This window comes from Arvicanthis niloticus, chromosome 29, assembly GCF_011762505.2.
Source record: "Arvicanthis niloticus isolate mArvNil1 chromosome 29, mArvNil1.pat.X, whole genome shotgun sequence".
In the NCBI taxonomy this organism is placed as follows: Eukaryota; Metazoa; Chordata; class Mammalia; order Rodentia; family Muridae; genus Arvicanthis; species Arvicanthis niloticus.
Genome location: NC_133437.1, coordinates 20,754,849 through 20,774,837, shown reverse-complemented (window position 1 = coordinate 20,774,837; position 19,989 = coordinate 20,754,849). Strand labels below are relative to the sequence as shown.

The window sequence follows — 19,989 nt, the reverse complement described above, 5'->3', positions numbered from 1 at the left end:
ATGATTAACTGAGACTAGACCAGGGGTAATCAGTTTACACTAATTGATATGAAAAAGAAATCAATCAAGTTCTTTTTCTTTCTTTCTTTTTTAAAAAACAATTTATTTATTTTTATTTATATGAGTACACTGCAGCTGTCTTCAGACACACCAGAGGAGGGCATCAGATCCCATTACAGATGGTTGTGAGCCAACATGTGGTTGCTTGGAATTGAACTCAGGACCTCTGGAGGAGCAGTCAGTGCTCATAACCGCTGAGCCATCTCTCCAGCCCCTTATCTATTGTTCTTCAATTGGGCACTACCAAGAGTTTAGGGCAGTAGAAGTTGAAGTTGAATTGAAGCAAAGAATGTAACAAACCAAGGGGAAGAAATGGAGAGTGAACAGAAGTTACAAAAAAATAAGAACTGACAGAAAGAGAGGAGGATAAAATTAACCTGCATAAATTGTCCCAGAGGGCAAAGCCTAAAGAATAGTCAGATTCTGTTAACAATCAGGGCACTTAGAAGTTAAGTGCACAGCTGAAACTTTCTCTGATCAAGTATGGTATTCTATACTCTTTGGAGCTTGGGACAATTTTATCACTTATTATAGAACATACACTGGCCTCTATTCTCATAATCTAAAGAGCATAATTGAATGTATCTTCACATCAATGTTTGTATTTTTTCAAATTTTTAATATTCCTTTGACCTAAGCAGACATCTATGTTCAACTTGTTGAACTGTCTTTTCAAATATCTGCACACTTTCCTGCTCCATCAGTACTGGCTGACTTTCTGCAGCTTCATACCCTCACTGACCCTTGGTCACTATTAACTTCTGCTTTTGCTCTTTGTTTTGTGGTACTGGAGACTATACTCAAGACTAAACATACACCTGACATGCAGTCTGAACTTCTCAAACTGATTTATAAGAATTTCTATGATTAGACAAAATCATAGAAAAATGATTGTCCTGTTAATTAATGTCTTCAGTTACATGTATGATAAATATGTAAGACTACCAAATACCACCAAGCTAGATACTGTGGAAAGCTCGGCAGAAATAGCTTCATTATTGTAACTAGCTTTACTGCACTACAGTTAAAAGCTTTCCTTTTTATTTAGACAGAAAGGGGTAAATGTTGCAGGATATTTGATCACACTGAACCCTGAGATTGTGGTATTTACTGGAAACCCTGTTTCTAGCTCTGGTGTGGTTCAGCTCTGGCACACATTTTTAATCTTTTGGATTTTAATCTTTCTGCTTGAATATTATAAACAAGATTAAATGAAGTCAACCAAACGTCAAGAGGCAAGGAAAACAACCAGGTGACAGGAAGTGAAACGTTGGGAGGAAGTTAAAGTCGGGGGACAGATAAAGAAACGCACAGGAAATGGAAGGGAGGAACATTGAGTTCAAGAAGTTTTTGACATGGCATTGGGACGGCAGACTGTTTATGGGACATTGGCTGAGGAGGAAGGTCAGCTGGGTGATTTCTCTGCCTCCTTGAGCTGGCAGGCTTTCACCCCAGCAACTGACCTGAGCCTTCCTTTATTGGTAAAATCGAACAATTGAGATTTTGTTTAAAAACATTTCTTCTTTTTCATTGCTCAGATAAAATGTTCCCAATTTACTTTTCTGATATTTTTTATTTGTTGAAATTAAAATGTTGATATTGTGTTTAGTCATTATCACAAGAATTTTAACTATAGTAGAGGATACCAGGGATAGTAGGTAATACAATTTTAAAAAATAACACTAATAATTTATACATTTCTTTTATAAATTGGTTACACAAAAAAATACACACAGAGACTCTTAAATATAGAGGCATATCCATACCAGAAAGTGTTCATTTAATCCAAATACAAACCAGTCACCTAAACTTCAGATTCACATAGCTTTTAGTTTACAAAGACTAAACATCATTCTCACTTGAAGGGCAAAGTGCCAAGAGATTTAAATATAAAATATTTTATCTTAGTAAGTAATCTACTTAGTGTTGTCTCAAATCATAAACCAAAGTACAAAATATAAACTGACTCAAAAATACTGAAGTCAAAATATTGTTTCTAAATAAAATTACTGGTTTCAGATATACATGGCCTTCCTTTTCTATATATTTTGAAAACAAATCTCTGATTTAAAAATGACTTTAGAACTGAGTACTTTCCTTTAATAGCAGTTATTATTTAACATCAAACTAAAATATGTAATATCCACTATAACAAGAAATAAATAGAAGTCATCTCTTTAAGTCTTTGCTCACAGTGAGCAAGTTATTCTGGGATGAATATACTAAGGAAGGGAAAACATAGCTAGACACTGAGTACAGGACCCTATTGTACTGATAATCAGTAATCATTCTAACACTGGGCATTAAAGGTTAAAGGGAGAGTTAGACTTCAAAAAATTGTAAATTTTATGTGCCCAATTTATGACAATTCTTACAAATTAATATATCTGAGCCTTTAAGGACCTCGTAGTCTAAAAAAAAATCCATAAATATGAATATATTAAAATATGAGAATAGCCTGATTAAAGAAGTCCATGATTTAAGTCAATAAAATATTTCATGTAAATACATACTTGTAGGATGGCAGAAGAACTTACTGGCTAAAAGTCCACACTCTTGGGTTGAAAAAACTGGCTCCTTTACTAACCACTGTCTAACCTTGGACAGTCTACTTACTCTTTCTGTGCTTCAATTACCTAGGGTAACAATGCTATTCTTATATAAATATGTGAGTAAAATGAGGTTAGTATATAATTCAGTTATTGCCATATCTGGCACACATTCATCCTCAAAATAATTAGTTATCATCATTACCTTTCTAATACGGATGAAGCCTTATAATACAGAATACCTGTTTCTCATACATGCACCTATGAGATTCAAAAATAGACTGAAGAAATATATAGTATATATGCACAAAATATATTAGAGCTTATTGCATAATGAGTATAAAAGCATCCTGGGAAGGAACAGAAACCTTCAGTCCTTCCAGATGTCAAATATTAACAAAACCTGTCTGAAATTTCTAATAAAACCAACCCACCACAAGAACCAATCCATCCCATCACAAACTAACCCAATCCAACCCAACCTAAACAAATAAACAAACAAACAAAAACAAAGAATAACCTTCTAGTGACATCAGAACAGAAAGATATATTTAATTCTCCAAGTGGCCTGTCCAGCATCCAAAGGGCAGGTAATAGTCAGAGAAAGTAACTGTGAACTGAATTAGCTGAAATGATCAGAGTCCACATCATTTATGCTCTACATTTTTTTGTTGTTGTTGTTTATCCCAAGTAGGTTACATTGCTCACCTGTTTGTTTTTATTTGGAGGCCGAGAAAGAGGTAGTTAACATATAGCATGTTATCATATTTCACTTTATAGAAAACTTACCAAGCTTGTGCATCTAGTACGTGGTAGTGGCATGACTCAAATGTATGGATCTGATTCTAGTAGTATTAAACACTACCGTACAACACACTGCCTTTTATGGCAACCCAAGAACAAGAAGAGGAATTCAGTTAGCTTATATGCATAGGATAGGAGAATTCAGATGATACACTAATTTTTAAGAATTGATCTTAAGAGAACTGTGTTCCAGCAATCAGTTTACCAGTGGTAATTGAAACAAAAGAGAATTAATATAAAATCAAACACTAAAACAGAATGAACTAGTTGGGTGGTGGTGGTACCCACCTTTAATCCCAGTACTTGGGAGGTAAGGGCAGGCAGGTCTCTAGAGTTCAGGGCCAGCCTAGTCTACAGAGTGAGTTCTAGGACAGCCAGGGAAAGAAACACTGTTTGGAATTAAGAAAACAAAACAAAAGATAATACTAATCTCCCACAAAACAAAATCAGAATGAACTAGAAGATAGCGTAATACACAAAATAGTTTTACTACAAATATAACAGCTCCTTGTAAAATGATATTTTCTTTACTTTTCAGGGTGTTAGTGGAGAGAGAGAGAGAGAGAGAGAGAGAGAGAGAGAGAGAGAGAGAGAGAAAGAGAAAGAATATGAATGAGCACCATAAAGCACAAATACACTAACTGATATTTAGTGACCTCTAGAAATTGGCAGGTCTTATTGTCATCATCACCTTAATAATTTTACATTAATTCTAAAAATTAAGTTAATTTCATGCTTACTTTAGTAAAATTTCCAAGTTAAATAGTCAACAGTCCTTAATGATTGACCCAGGAAATACATTATTCTATCTGATTTATTAAGGAAAGAAAGAAGATAATTTGCAGGTTACAGATAGTTAACACTGGAAATTTCTCCTACATTTAGTTAAAGAAATCAAAGTAATTTAGTTTTAGAATTCACAATTAATTCACATATCAACTAATATGCTGCTTAGCTGACATCCATCTCATACTTTGTCTTTGTACATTAAGCATGAACAATAACAAAAATTACTTGTTATATCAACCAACCAGATTCCTCCCCCCCCAAAGCTCCCAGGGACTAAAGCACCAACCAAAGAGTACACAGGGGGTACCCATGGCTCCAGCTGGTTATGTTGCAGAGGACTGCCTTATCTGGCATCACTGGAAGGGGAGCCCCTTGGTCCAGTGGAGGCTTGATGACCCAGGATAGAGGAACGCTAGGCCGCTGGGGCAGGAGTGCATGGGCAGGAGGGGAAGCACCCTCATAGAAGCAGTGGGAGGGAGGAGAGGATAGGGAGCTTGTGAAGGGGAAACTGGGAAGGGGGAATAACACTTGAAATGTAAATAAATAAAATGACCAATAAAAAAATGAGAAAAAAGTAGCTGTATTTTTAATTGAAATACAGCTGTCCCTGAATGAATAAAACAAGAATATAGTCAACCTTCCAGATGTATACATTTAGCTAACCTCACTGAATGTTTGGCTCTTCTTCCAGAGACAATATGCTATAATTTACTGAATCTAATGACCCAGAGCCCTTGCTTTTTCAACTGTACTATAAACATGGACATTTGTCACTTTGGAGATGAATACACACACATGCGCACACACGCACACGTGATACATACTTTATGATGTATGTTTTATATAAAGATAAATGAGATCTTATCTATTCCTTATTACAGCTTTAACCAGAAGCACAACCAACTGACAGTTGAGGGAAGTCTGGAAGGTTAGTCACAAATGCCCAAGGTTACATGTGGCAGAGGCTGCTCTGAGTGCAAGTCAACCTGTTTGGCTTCAAAGCAAGTGAGATTCTAAAATACTGGCTCATCTTGTTTTTAAATAATAAAAATAACCATAATTTTCCATGTATATTTTCTCTTATGAAGTTATGGCCAAAATAACTAAGACATTTTAAACCAACATAATACTAAAAAGATATTTATTATAATTTTCTAAACTCAAAATAAATCAAGAAAGGAAAAGGAGAGCTAACAAATCACTGGTACCAAGAAGAATGTTCTCATGGCATATTAGATAAAACTGGTTTTTCTTGGTTTGTGCCGCCTATGTGTTTTGTGGCTGTTAAAAATAAAACAGGTATTTCAACTCTAAATGTGTTGACACTTGTGAACAAGTACAGACAAGTATGCAAATAGACAAATTCTCTTAAGTCACTTACGGTTGGTATAATGACTACAGACCTTTACCTAGGCTTTGCCACACCACTGAAATAGGAGTAAGGAAGACTGTTGGTATGGTTCCTTAGACTACTTACCAGTGAAAACAAAGACAAAAATTACCTTTAAGATATAAGAACATGGCCTAAACATTAATATCAGTTTCTGGGTGCTTTCTATAAGATTTATAATTATAAAAAAAAATCAAATGATTTTCAAATGGTTGTTATCTGCTCAAATGATTATAATGACTATAAAAAATGAACACTGATATTTTTAAGCATTAAGATCTTACAATTGAATGTTATTCTTAAATTTATTTTAACAAGCTAATTTAAAAATATTATCAATAAAGCAGATCCTAGACAACAACAATAAAAATCAGGTGGGCACAATGATGCATACCTTTAATTACACCACCTGGGAGACAGAGGCAGGCAGGTCTCTGAGTTTAAGGGCAGCTTAGTCTACACAGAGAGTCCCAGGGTAGACAGGGCTACACTGCCAGACTACCAAAAAACCAAACAAATGAACAAAATCAAATCAAGGTTTAGTTTATGAAGCAGATTATGTTTTATTTCAATTAACAATAAAAATATTTATTGTAAAAAATACCTTTGTGCAATTGTGGTTGTTAGACAAAAAACAAAACAAAAAAACAACAGTTCTAAAATATCTGATTGTTTTAAACTTTAGTACACCACTAAACAAAGTTCCATTTTTCAATAACATACTTCATAATTCTTGACATTGAAGAATCAAAAGGCCACCTTATAGTAAAGATGAACTAGTCAAGGATGAAGCCATGCCTAACTTGTAACCTTGCCCCACTTGTAACATTAACTAAAAACTGTTCTATACTGCCTGTTCCAGGAACAGCAATCTAATCATTCTTTATTTCAAAAAGTTGTTTATAACAATTTTGCAAGCCTACCTTTGTTTCCAAAGGTTCTAGGACCACCTTGCTATAAGCACCTTTGTTATGACTACCTTGTTTGCCCACCTTGCAGCCATGTCTTTGTTTTAGGGGATTATGATTAACTTGTTATGATGCTTAGCTCCTGTAACCCTGCCTTTTTGCCTGCCAAACCTTCTATTTAGAAACCCCCTATTGAAGCTATAAAAGCTTTGTCTTCCTTACATCCAATGTTGACCTCTTGAGCCCCACCTTAGGTAGAGGCAGCCTGGGTACAAGAATAAAAAAAGCTTGCTTTAAGTAACTGCTTGCTTTAAGTAATCTGGCCTTTCTCCTTCCATCTATGGGATTAATACGTCAAGATTACTGTGAAAGAGTTATCCCCCAGAATACTACATAGACTTCCACAAGCAGGTGAACATCCGTGACCTTACCTTGTGCTGTTCAATGGCATCTATCCACTGCTGTCTGTGATCTGGGTCCTGAGCTCGAAGATACCAAACACTATCATTTACACTAATATCAAACCGACATTCATCAAAATCATGAGGCTGTGGAAATAAAGTAGAAAGTGAAAAACCAAGTTAATTATATTTGTAGAAGTGTCATTCCCTTCACCAAAAAGATGTGAGCATACTCTATGCTGGGAGACTCCTCTTACTTTTTAATTTTTCTACTGAAATAATGCATTTCAAGATGTCTCTGACACTTGTCAGTTATATACAAAATCCAAGTTTCAGTCACTACTCACACAAATGATTTGACACATAATTTATAAATATCTATTTAAAAAACACAGAACACTGTTCATCAAATGATTTGAGTTAGCTTAAGTAGTGGGAACATCACCAAAACAATAATTTTTAAAAGGTTAAAATAAGTTTTAGAGAAAACATTTGCTATCTTTTCCTCTTACTTTATTGCTCAAAAGTGAAGTCCAGGAGCTCAGGAAACATTATGTCCAGAGGAGGAGCTACAGGGAGTCATTGGTTGCTAGGGGACAGGAGACACTTTCTTGGTGTTGCTTATGCCCCTCACCCACACTCATGCAAACAACCCCAATAAACTCGGTGGAGCAAACACAGGAAAGTCATGGGAGTTGAAGCAGTTTAGTAGTTGAAGGGGAAAGGGATCATGTGTGTGGAAAGGGGACGAGAGAGGTAACAGAAGGCACTATGATAAGAGAAATGAAGTGTCAACTGTGGGAACAGATGCAGAGACTCACAGCCAAACATTAGGCAGAGCTTGAGGAATCCTGCAGAGGATGGGGAGGAAGAACTGTAGGAGCCAAAGGGGTCAGGGGCACAACAAGAAAACTTAAGAATCAACTAACTTGGGCCCAAAAATAACCAGGGGGCCTGCAGAGGACTGACCTAGGCGCTCTGCACATGTAAACCAGTTGTGTAGCGAGATCTTCATGTGGCACTAATAGCAGGGGCAGGAGCTGTCTCTGACTCTGTTGCTTTTAGGACCCTTTACCCCTACTAGGCTGCCTTGTCTAGCCTCAATAGGAGAAAAAGATGCACCTAGTACAACTGCAACTTGACATGCCAAGGCTGGTTGATATCTGTGGGAGGCCTCCCTTTTTTGGAAGAGAAAGGAGGAGGGGTGGATTGGAGGGTAAGGGAGGAGTAACTGTGGTCAGGGTGTAAAGTAAATAAATAAATTTTACAAATAAAATAAAACCAACCCCCCCCCCCCAAAAAAAAAAACACACACACACAAAGTGAGGGCTAGTGAGAAGGCTCAATGGGTAGAGTACTTGCACAAGGCCGGCTACCTGAGTTTGATCCCTAGAACCCATGTGAAGAGACTCCAGAAAGATACCCCTGATCTTCACGTGAATGCATGGCATAACGTACATACCCCAAATACATAAAGATTTCATATGCTGTCCCACTCCATGAAGTGAATTGAAACATGACAAGATATACTTATACCAGATCTACTACTTTTTCTATCAGATGATAGGGGAGTCAATTTCCTCTCCTCTGATAATCTCCCCTTACAGGGAATTCTCTCAAAACTTCCCATATTGTATTTCCAGGGCTACTGCTTATTTTGCCCCTCTTTTTAAACATCATCCTGTGATCTCTTTATCTATTTATGTAGTAAAACAATATAATATAATTCCACAATACTCCTTAATCTATGAAACAATTTTCATTTAAAACAGTAAACCATGGTTCTGAGTGGCAAAAAGACAAACAAGTTAAATATTCCCTGGATCACTGTGCCTTGGACACCATAGGAATATGATAAGATCAAAAGAAAAAGGGGGAAAGGACAACAACACAAACCTATATTAGTAAATATGAATATTGAGAGAGTGAAAGATGTTAAAGTAAGAAAATCAGCTCCCGTTATCTTATACAGCCTAACAGGACCTGGCTCCTGAGAAGGCTTCTCAGAGGGACCAAACAGTGTTACAATGAAGAACCAAGTAAGGAACTTCAATGGTCTGACTACTCCACCACTGGAACTAGCACAGGTCTCTCAACTTGGATTCCACGATCACTTCCATTGTATTTGTATCACCATTCCTGAAAATGTTTTACATTTTGTATTGGATTTACCATCCTCAATAAAGTTTAAGAAAAATAAAATAACCACATACAATTCAGAATTCACTTTCTCCAGGAAATTTTCCATGGACAAAAGGGAGCCATTTCTAACATCAATCTAAGAAATAGGGGACACATATAAGACACCAATTTTTGATACATATATGCTTGCAAATACAGGGCCTTTAAATCCCAACAAAATTTACAAAGTGAGAGCAAATGAATCCATGGAATAAAAGAAATGATGGATTTGGTAACAGAAAATAACAAACAAAAATGCTGATAAAGCTTCAATCAAGCTCTACTGTGTACATGACCCTGTTCACACCATGGATCACACACTGCTTCATTTCATTTAAACTTTTTTTGAGGTAGGGTTTCAAACATGTGCTGTTTGCCTCAGCCTCCTCAGTGCTGGGATTAAGGGCTGTACCTCAGGCTCAGACCTTCACTGAGACTATTGCGTTTTTGCTCATTATGTGTTAATTTTACTTTCAAAAACTGAATCAAATTATCTATCTTGATCATTAATTGTTCTGATACTGCCTTAGAAGTCTCTAAGTCTGAGACTCTGGCAGTCCTTCTCAGGCCATATCCTAGTCTTGGCACTAGCAAATATTACTAGGAAAAATGTGAAGGAAAGGACAAAGGCCAAAAAGGTAAAGAACTGCAAGAACTGGTGAGACATTTTTCCTTCCTAATGGAGGGAAAAGAAGATTTAATTTTAAAATATCTTCAAATCTCTTTCTTCTGGACTTATGTTGGTATGTATGTACCATGAAGCATGTGTGGTCAGTGAGCAACTTGCAGAAATCACTTCTCTCCTTCTACCATGTATGTCCTAGGAATCAAATTCAGGTCATCAGGTTTGATGGCAACACCTTTATATACTAAGTCATCGTGCCAGCCAAGGGAAAAGGTTTTTTTTTGTTTTTTTTTTGTTTTTGTTTTTGTTTTTTTTTTTTAAATAAGGCAACTTGTAATAAAAAGTTAACTTAATATAGTACAAGAAAAAAACAGTTGGAGTAGCAACAAGTAAAATAGGCTAAAACGCAAGGGCATAGTAGACATATTTGCAAATATCTATCTATCTATCATCTATCTATCTATCTATCTATCTATCTATCTATCTATCTATCTATCTATCTATATTTACATGTTAATATCTTAATATTCTATTGCCATGTAGAGACACCATGACCACAGCAATTCTTTTTTTGTTTTTTTTCGAGACAGTTTCTCTATGTAGCCTTGGCTATCCTGAAAAACTCACTCTGTAGTCCAGGCTGGTCTTGAACTCACAGAGAACTGCATGCCTCTATCTTCAGAGTGCTGAGATTAAAGGTATGCATCACCACTGTCTGGCTTACAGTAATTTTTGTTTTGTTTTGTTTTGGTTTTTTTTTTTTTTGTTTTTCGAGACAGGGTTTCTCTGTGTAGCCCTGGCTGTCCTGGAACTCACTCTGTAGACCAGGCTGGCCTCGATCTCAGAAATCTGCCTGCCTCTGCCTCCCAAGTGCTGGGATTAAAGGCGTGCGCCACCACCGCCCGGCTACAGTAATTCTTTTAAAAGAAAACATTTAGTTGGAGCTACTTATGGTTTCAGAGGTTGAGGTTTATTACCATCATGGCTGCAAACAGGGCAGCACACAAGTAGACATGGTGCTGAAGGAGCAGCCAAGAGTCTACATCTGAACTGGCAGGCAGCAAGGAGAATGAGAGACACTGGGCCTGGCTTGAGCTTCTGAGAAGACCAAAAGCAAGCCCTTCACTTCCTCCAACAAAGGCATACCTACTTCAACGAGGCCACACCTCCCAATAGTGCCATCTCCTATAAGCCTACAGGGGCCATTTCATTCAAACCATCAATAAAAAAAGTATTTATTGACCAAAATAAATACCAAAAAGTATTTATTTTAGTCAATACTTTTTTTATTGACCAAAAAAGTATGTTTTGGTCAATACTAGACTGTATATATTATGGTGGCCCCTTAAATTTTAATAGAGTTGAAAAATTCCTATTGCCTGGTGATGATGAAGCTATGTGTATAGTGACATTAGCTGAAATTAACAAATCTACGGTGCTGGCAGTAACAATGATAAAACAATACTTCATAAACAACTATGCTACTAGTTTATTATTTACTATACTATACTTTTTTGTGTGTGCACATGCACATGTATGTCAGCATGAGTGTCTATGTGTGTATGTGCAGAGGCCAGAGTTTGACATGGATATCTTTTTCTATTGCTCTCCACTTATTTTTTTCCAGTGCTGAAGCTGAGCCCAGAACCCAGCCTTGGAATTCAAGTGTGCTATCACTTAACTTTGCCCTAGTTCTTATTGTTTGTTTGTTTGTTTGTTTTTCTTTTGGTTTTTTTGAAACTCGGTTTCTCTGTGTAACCCTGTCTGTCCTAGAACTCATTTTGTAGATCAGGCTGTCCTTAAACTCACAGATCCATCTGCCTCTGTCTCTCAAGTGCTGAGATTAAAGGAATTTGCTGCCACCCAGTTCCACCTTATTTTGGGTAGTTTCTTACTGAATCTAGAGTTCACTAACTGGTTAGAGTTGCTGGCCAGCCAGCCTCTGGGTTATCCAGTTTCCATCTCTCAGAGATGGAAATACAGCTGTGTGCTGCCTTGTCTGCATTTCTGCAGGATGGCAGAGGTCTGAACTCAAGCCCTCATGTTGCATAGCAAACCCTTGAGCCACTGAACCATTTCCCCAGTCCTTTTCTTAATGTTAGTTTAGAATATTTCATCTACTTATTTTAAAAAGGTTTATTACAGTAGTTCACTACATCAGCAGTAGTCTCGTGTGTCTTGTCTCCTGAATCACATGACAGCATCTGGACTACACTGAGTGAAAAGCAAGGACACTCTGGGCTGCTCACAGAAGGCAGATGTCACAGAATAGGAAAGTTCACAAAGTGTGTTTGCTTAAGTAATGCATGACATTACTTAGAAGTAGAAAAGGGAGGAAAACTAAACACATCAATGGTGCTTTTGAAGATAAGAAATTTCCAAAAAAGAAAAAATATATATAGAGAGAACCTACATAATTATCAAGAATAACTTTATAAGAACAAGATATATAAACACAAGATATTACAGAAGAAAATCATGGAATGCAGTAACTGTAAGACCTGAAAGCTGAAAATTAAAAATCAAGGAAAAGACAGAATGACCAAGGCGGCTGATACAAAATGTGGGAAAAACAAAGATATTGAGGCTAGCAGAAAGCCCTGAGTGTAAAACCACGAATGGCGCTGAGAATGGGCAAGTGACACAGCCATTAAAGTCACTCCAAGGACTCTGCAACCTGTGCCTATTGCAAGCATGGCGACAAACTACCTTCTGGTCCTACACAGCTGCACCTTCACGGGGTGCCCACACATTATGTAAATACACAAATAAAAATACATTAATTTATCTATAAGGGAACTAAGGAAAGAGCATGGCCTTTAATGTTATAACACATCAGAGGTCTCTTGCTGAACCCAGAGCTCCACCCAGACATCTTCTGTCTCCATCATTGGAGTGAGGGGATTGCACATAGCTAACAAGATTGCTTGGCTTTTATGTGGGTTCTCCAGATCCAAACACCAGTTCCACACTTGGTGAAACTTTACCCACCAAGCCATTACACCAATCTTAAAATCAGATAGTTTTAAATAGCACAGTGTGGCACCGTTCTGAAGGCAGCAGAAAGGTAAAGATAGACAAGGTTTGCCAGGATTAGTGCTAGGTAATCCCAGCCACTGGGGAGGTGGAGGCAGGTTTGAGGCCTTCCTGTGACACAGGATACACAGTGAGTTCAAAACCAGCACGGTACCTAATTAAGAGCCTTTCACAAAATAAACAAGAGCTGGACTCTAGCTCAGTTGTAGAACGCTTGTCTTGAGTAGGTAAAGCCCTAGTACGCAAAAATATATATATATATATATTTTTTTTTTTTAAAGGATGAAAAGGAAGTCTGAAAGGAAGGGAAGGGTGAGAGGAAGATGGAGGGATCCCTTTCTTGCCTCTCAGAAGGTCTACTAGACTCATGCTCAAAAAATATTTTCCCAACTAATGAAGTAAAGTAAGAGAGATTAAGGGTAGTTAGAATCTTTGAATCAAGTGCAACAAGTGAAAGAAGCAAAGGGACTTCGTACAAACATCAGCAGCAGAAGTCATGTAGAAAGCCCATCAGGGTTAGACCAGAACAGATGACAAGAGGCTTGCAAAGGGATTTGTCTAGTGAGGAGAAGGTCACGTGGAAGTATTAACCACTGAATTATATGGTGAAACTTCATTTCTTATGAATCTTTCATTTCTTATGAACATTTTTTAAAGTCTTATTGAACATAATACTTGTCAAATAATTCTAATAGAAGGTTCTAATAGAGTCTAGCATTTGCTCAGGTCTTTCCTTGCCCTTGAAACAATAGCAATTTCTAGGCTTATTCTTACGTTTTGAGCTGATCCTGAGCACTGTAAATTTTAGACCTTAAATTCTGAATTCTGTCCCATTACTCTCAAAAAGACTGCTTTTGTCTCACTGGCAATGCCAACTGATTCCAGTTGGTACCTGTGTTGCATGTTTAACAGACCACTTGGATCTCCATTAGGCTTCCTCGTATCTGGCCTGCACACATACTTCCCCTGAGTAGGTTTAGACTCAACATTTGAGATTCCTCTTCTCTGGCTCATTTTCAGGGTTCCCATCTCACTTGTCAGCAGCCTCCTTTGTACAAGGTAAGTCACAGGATCAGTTTGTCAAGAAGATTGACAGCTGGGTTTTGTTTTGTTTTGTTTTGTTTTTGCCAGAGAACTGACCTAAGTTCTGCCCAATTTTCAAATACTTGGCAAATACTCATGAAAGACTTGTAATTATCTAAGTCTAGCATCTTCCTCTTTTCCACAAACACCAAGAATTAAATTGCTACGCCCAACACAAAGGCAGTTAAACCCCAATTAGATGCAAATAACATGAATCAATCAGTGCCCTAAATTACAGACAGCAGGAACTGATCTTCGTGTTCACGTGAGGAATTTATGAAGAAACTATCTGGAAGCTTGCACTGCATATACACAGAAAAGAATCAGAACAAATTATGTAAAATGAAAAAAAAGTCCTTGTTGAGACTGCACTACCTATGGCATTTGTATGGCAGGGCTACTTCGCTGTTGGGCTTCACAAAGCAGCCACTGCTGACACTAGAAACTAGAGGCTGACATGGCAGCCCAATCTGAAGATGTCCGTGTCGGCTGCTTCTATGTGTGGTGTGCGTGTGTGTCCTGCACTGGTGTGTGGGAACAGAAGTGGATGTCAGCTGTCTCCCTTCATTGCTATCTTTGATTTTTTTTTTTTTTTAAGGCAAAGTCTCTGACTGAACCTGGAATTCATCAATTTGGTTAGGCTAACTGGCTAATGAGCTCCAAGGAATTTTCCTGCCACCACGCTCTGCTCACTTAACACTGGGGTTATAGGAATACTTCAACATGGTTTTTATGTGGATACTAGAATCCAAACTCAGATCTTGATGCATGTACAGCAGACATTTTCCTGACAGCGTTATCTCCCCAGCCTTCCTTCTCTGCTTCTATTTATAATAATGTTCCAGAATCAAAAGTCTAAAGAGGAGACAAGGAGGAATCAATGTGGGGGGGGAGGGGGGACACACAACATAACAAGCAGTCTAAATGGCTAATTCTTATGCCTATATGCTACTTGGAGAGGTAACCATAGAGAGATGGTGGGTAGAGAGAGGAAATTAAGTGTCTGGCCTTTCTAGATTATATGTGGGAGCTATTCTACTCATGCAGAATGTCTTAAAAAACAGCTTATTCTTGCAGCAAGAAAAAGGTACTAGCTTTTAATACTATTTACCTTATGCACTGATCAAGTAAAAGAGAAATGGAAATATACTTGATAAAAGAAAATATATTCGAGAGTAGAATCTACAGTTTAAGGAGGTAGAAGACAGTAAGGCAACATGAAACTTATTAAAAATGAATGATGCCAAGTACTTATTCAACACAAAAATGACTACGTTTAGTTACATTGTGGCTAAGCCATGCCCTCTCACAGAATACAAAATTATTGTCACTGTGCAGGGTAACACCAACGAAGGCAGAGGTGTTAAGAAGCTCAACAGGCTATGCTCAGACCTAGTACAGGTATCATTATCTTGGGAAAGTCCCCACAGTCCAGGGAATGAAAACAATGTTCTTCAAATATAGAAACTAGTTGGTATCAGTGGCCCGTATACAGAGAGATTAAGTCTAACCAACCATGCATCTAAGGGATTTTAGCATGTATCAGTGAACATACCCTACTGCCAATTAAAAGATTTATAGTGAGAAACATATTTCAATTGTATGGTAAATATGTCCCTTGTAATAATTCTATATAGAAAAAAAAAGATCTTATGAATCAAAATAAGGAGTTAGATGACCCAATTTTAATGTCTAGTAGCACCAAACACAATGCAATTATTTTCCTAACTTTTCTTCTAAATGCTTGAATCTTGTTTCTAACATATTAAAACCCCTCTATGTATATGGAAAAGAACAGCTCTACCAGTTCTCCCCAACTGGCTCCAAAGGCACTTTCACAGAACAGGGCAACCCACGCCTGTGGCCAAGGAGAACCATGAACACAACCTAACACAAAACTGTAAGCTTACTTAAAACACCAAGATTTTCAGTGTGTGATGCGGCGGGGGCGGGGGCTGGGGCTGGGGAGGTGATACAATTTTGTGGTTCTTGATGATAAAATCTGCAGACAGCAATGTATCACAGTGTCAAATGGTTGAGTATTACCTGAAAAGTGAATATATTTTTTTCTTGAACTTGCCAAATATCCATTTTGTTTTGTTTTGATATATCTATACTTCTCTTTGGAACTTACTGTCAGATGGTTTTCTTCTTGACTTTTTAGCTTTCCCTTTGAGGCATGTGCTCACACTTTAAGCCAGGATGGCCTTGAACTACTGGCAATCCTGCCTCAGCCTCCCAATTGTTGGAATTGTTAGCATGAACTACACATGTGGCAAGCTAGTGTTCCTTTACCAATTACCAATCTTTAACTGAGGCCTTCTTGGAATAGCTGATTAATATCCATGTACTGAACTTTCGCCTTACATGCTAAGCTCTAGCCTATTAAGACCAGGCATGTTAACCTTAGACTGTATAAACTTCCAATTCTTTATCCAGGAGGATAATAAAAATGATGATAATGCTCCTTTTGCTGAATTACTAAAAGGATTCAATATAATAAAATATATACAGCAATGGGCTGTACCACACACAATATAGCCGGGATAGGTGATTCAATTATATTTTTAAACAGGTCATAGAAAAATTAAAAAAAAAAAAAAAAGAATCCCGGTTGATAAATGCAGAAGGATTTGATTTGCAGAGCTGAAAAACAATCATTCTATTTACATTCTGCTCTCAAAGAGAGAGTGGCCATACAGCAGATTTGGACAACCCTTTGTCTCTCTGACTGGATGAGAAGAGTCAAGTCACAATTGGTAGGTAGACAAAATCTATGTCTCTGATGTGATGTCCTGAGGACATGGTACCACTTTATATTATCAAAATGTATAACACAAATCTAATAGTAAGAAACATCAGTAAATATCACATGAAAATAATATTTTAAACAATTAGCTTACAGACATAAAGAAAAATGCCTCATTTTTTTCTCACAGATGGAAATTAATGGAAAAGATGACCTAAAGTAAAGATGAACTACTAGGATTCACGAAGTGGAAGGGAAGGGAAGGAGCCAAGAGAATGTAAAAAGAGACAGTGGACATGACAAGGACATTTGCATGCACAGAAATATCACAGAAAAAAAATTAAAAAGTAACACGTACTTTAAAATTTTAATGTTTTTTAAAAAGGGCCTGATTTATATTTTTTCAAAACTGTATTATTCCAGACAATAGAAACTAGTAATTTCTTTAGCTCAAAAAAAAAAAAAAAAGACAGAGAAGCTAACTACAATATCCATTCTAGACTAGATTTTCACACTGAAGGGGAAATGTACCTTACCTTACAGAACAGCGTGGAAGCTACTGATAAAATCAGAATTTTTTGTATGTGTAATGCCAGACAGGCTGAAAACTCTCTGCAACTTATGTATACTAGGCAAGTATTCTATCACTAAGCTACATTTTTAGTCCTATTAAATTGGAATAGAATGTATGAATTAGAAAAAAGTATATATTTTCACTGTAATAGTTATAATACAAAGAATATAATCTAAGATATTTCATTCTTAGAAATTATATACTGCACACTAAAGGAGGTGAGAAACAGGCAACAGATTCTCAATTAACCAGAAAGACAGTATGAATAGTGTTTGTGTGTGCAGGAGAGAATGACAGATAATACTTGCTGTAATGCTAACCTAGTGGTCAATTAAGGTTATCCTTACAACTTTTCTATGTGAAATAATTTCATACTATAAAACTAACAAACAAAAAATGATGTATGAAGGGGTAGTCACATCAGTAGTTGTTTCTCATTTCAGGACCAAGACGGCTAAGGCAGGAGGAATCAGAGTTGGGTTATACAGTCACTGTTACTCAGCTCCCTACTTTCTTCCTTTTACAAAAGATTTCCTGAAATTTAGATGCTTAATCTTGCCTCACATTACAGTGATAAAGAGACAAAGCTCGCTCATCAAGTATTTAATAACAAATTATAATTAAAGTTAATGCCCCAAAATTAAAAATAAAGTAAGAGGTCTGAAGCAGCAGTCAAGACTGCACAGATTACAAGATCCATCTAGGGATGCCAACAGAGGACACATGCACATTTATATGCACATACAAGTCAAGCTACTCTTCTACTTCTCAACTTTGATGTTACCATTATCTTCTCCTTAATATTTAAGACAAACCATAACACACCTGAACATCCATCATTCTATGAATTATTGGAAATTAACCTTTCCAAACTCTGCAGGTTTTCACAGTTCTATAAGTTGCTTAGTAGAGGTGAATCATTTCATTCATTCCGCTCACAGCTCGTAAGAGTTCATCAACCAACTTCTTGTCAGTTCTACCTTAATAGCATTCTAAGGCTATCTGGTTTCCTTTTCAAAGTTATCCTGTTACAAGGATCTGACTGGGCCTCCTCTTAAGCCTTCAACAACTCCTGTCACTGAGCACAGAAGTCAGAGTTCATACAATCACTTGCAAGGTTCTATAGATTCTGGTTCCACCATCCTAATATTCTGCCCAGGTCCACTCAATGCCCACTACATTGTCATCTTCATTAAACCTTGCTAAGTCATTTACCACTGCTCCTTCTTACCTCATCTACACGGCCTAAAGGCATGAATTATTCCTTTTCCTACTGAGGATTTCTACTCATTGCCCTCTGTCATCCATTCATTGTAACAACTTTTCCTCCTACACTTTTTTATAACCCTGAAATAAAGACATGACTCACATTGATACTTATTTTCAACTTAGCATAAAAAAACAATGGTACAAACAAGATACAACCATACTTTGCCAGAAATACCTTGTCAGACTACCCTATAAATCAAGATGCTAAGATAACAAAAGTTTGCTATAAAAATTGTTAACAGCTTGAAAGAGTACAACCTAGGAAGAAACTGCCTGACAAGCTCATTCTGAGAACTAGTTTCCTCACACACTATGTCTCTCAACAATACTTTCCTTTTGCTTTTTTTTTTTTTACATATATGTCTTTCAGGAAAATCCATAGGGAGGCACAATTCATATCATATTACTTCATTAATGAGTGCCATTGGCAGTTTGATTTTCTATCTTAATTCTAAGGACCTCTGAAGAAACAAAACCCTGCTTTCAATTGTTATTCTCAGATAAAGGCTGAGTATTAACACTGCCAGTCTGATTTCTTATTTTCAATATTTTAAAATCTTAACCTAGACTGTTCAATACAGTAGTCACTGACCACATGTGGCTACCATACAGTTGGATAAAAAAACAACAATTCGAATTAAAACATGATAAAAACAAAATAAAATAGATTTTTAAGATTCAGTACAAATAAGAAATAACTCAATTATTTTATGAATATATAATAAAATTATATTTTAAATGTATTGTACTAAGTAAAATATAATAAAATCAATCTCATTTGTTTTCTAATAATGTGGCTACTAGAAAATTTTTAATTACATCTGTGTTGTATCTGAAATAATTTCTACCAAACCTCCATAATTTAAGTTACTCACTCAATGCATCAGTGTAGCCAACCAACTGACCACATATTTATAAACACCTATGACTTACCAAGCATTATTTAAGAAATTGAAGATATAAAAGTGAGAATGAAGAGGCTAAATTCTTAAATGTTCTGAGCTTGTTTTAACCAAATAAACACAAAATAAATATAAGATGTCAAGTGTAAAAAACCATGGGTAAGAAAGGTAAACAATGTTGAGAAGTCTATAATAAAAAGAGGTAATTATGTTCTCTCATGAAAAATGGATGATTTAGAAGGGGGAATGGGAGTAGTCACTAGAGATGAGAAATGGCAAGGGAATGCTGGAAAAGTTACAGGGCACCAAAACACAGAGAGGGAAAAACAGCATAATAAAGGAAGCAGTCAAAACCATCTATGATGCATTTCAACTAGCAAAAAAAAGCAACATAAAAATTAATACTAAAGAAACAGAAATGTTATTTACCTTGATTTGGTTGCTAGACATTTTATACATGTAACAAATTATAATGTACTCCTGCAAAAAATGCACAAAATTATGTTCAAATATATCAAAACAAACAAGGAAAAATTGACATAACCTGTGACAGAGACCAGAGAAGGCTTTCAACAAAGCAATACATGAATGAAGAGCAAAAGGATGAAATGGAAGCAATAAATGAAGAAAGAAATTAACATTACATATAGCAAGAAAAACATGAGTAGA

General features: G+C 36.6%; 1 protein-coding gene across 4 annotated transcripts in view; it reads right to left on the bottom strand.

Moving 5' to 3' along the window:
- Nucleotides 1-19,989, bottom strand: part of Cert1 (ceramide transporter 1) — a 95,975-nt gene that overhangs the window by 53,507 nt on the left and 22,479 nt on the right. For all 4 annotated transcript variants that reach the window (XM_076927213.1, XM_076927215.1, XM_076927214.1 and 1 more), the window contains exon 3: nucleotides 6,932-7,048. In XM_076927213.1, the coding sequence (XP_076783328.1) occupies nucleotides 6,932-7,048 (117 nt within the window). The remainder of the gene's footprint in view (nucleotides 1-6,931; nucleotides 7,049-19,989) is intronic.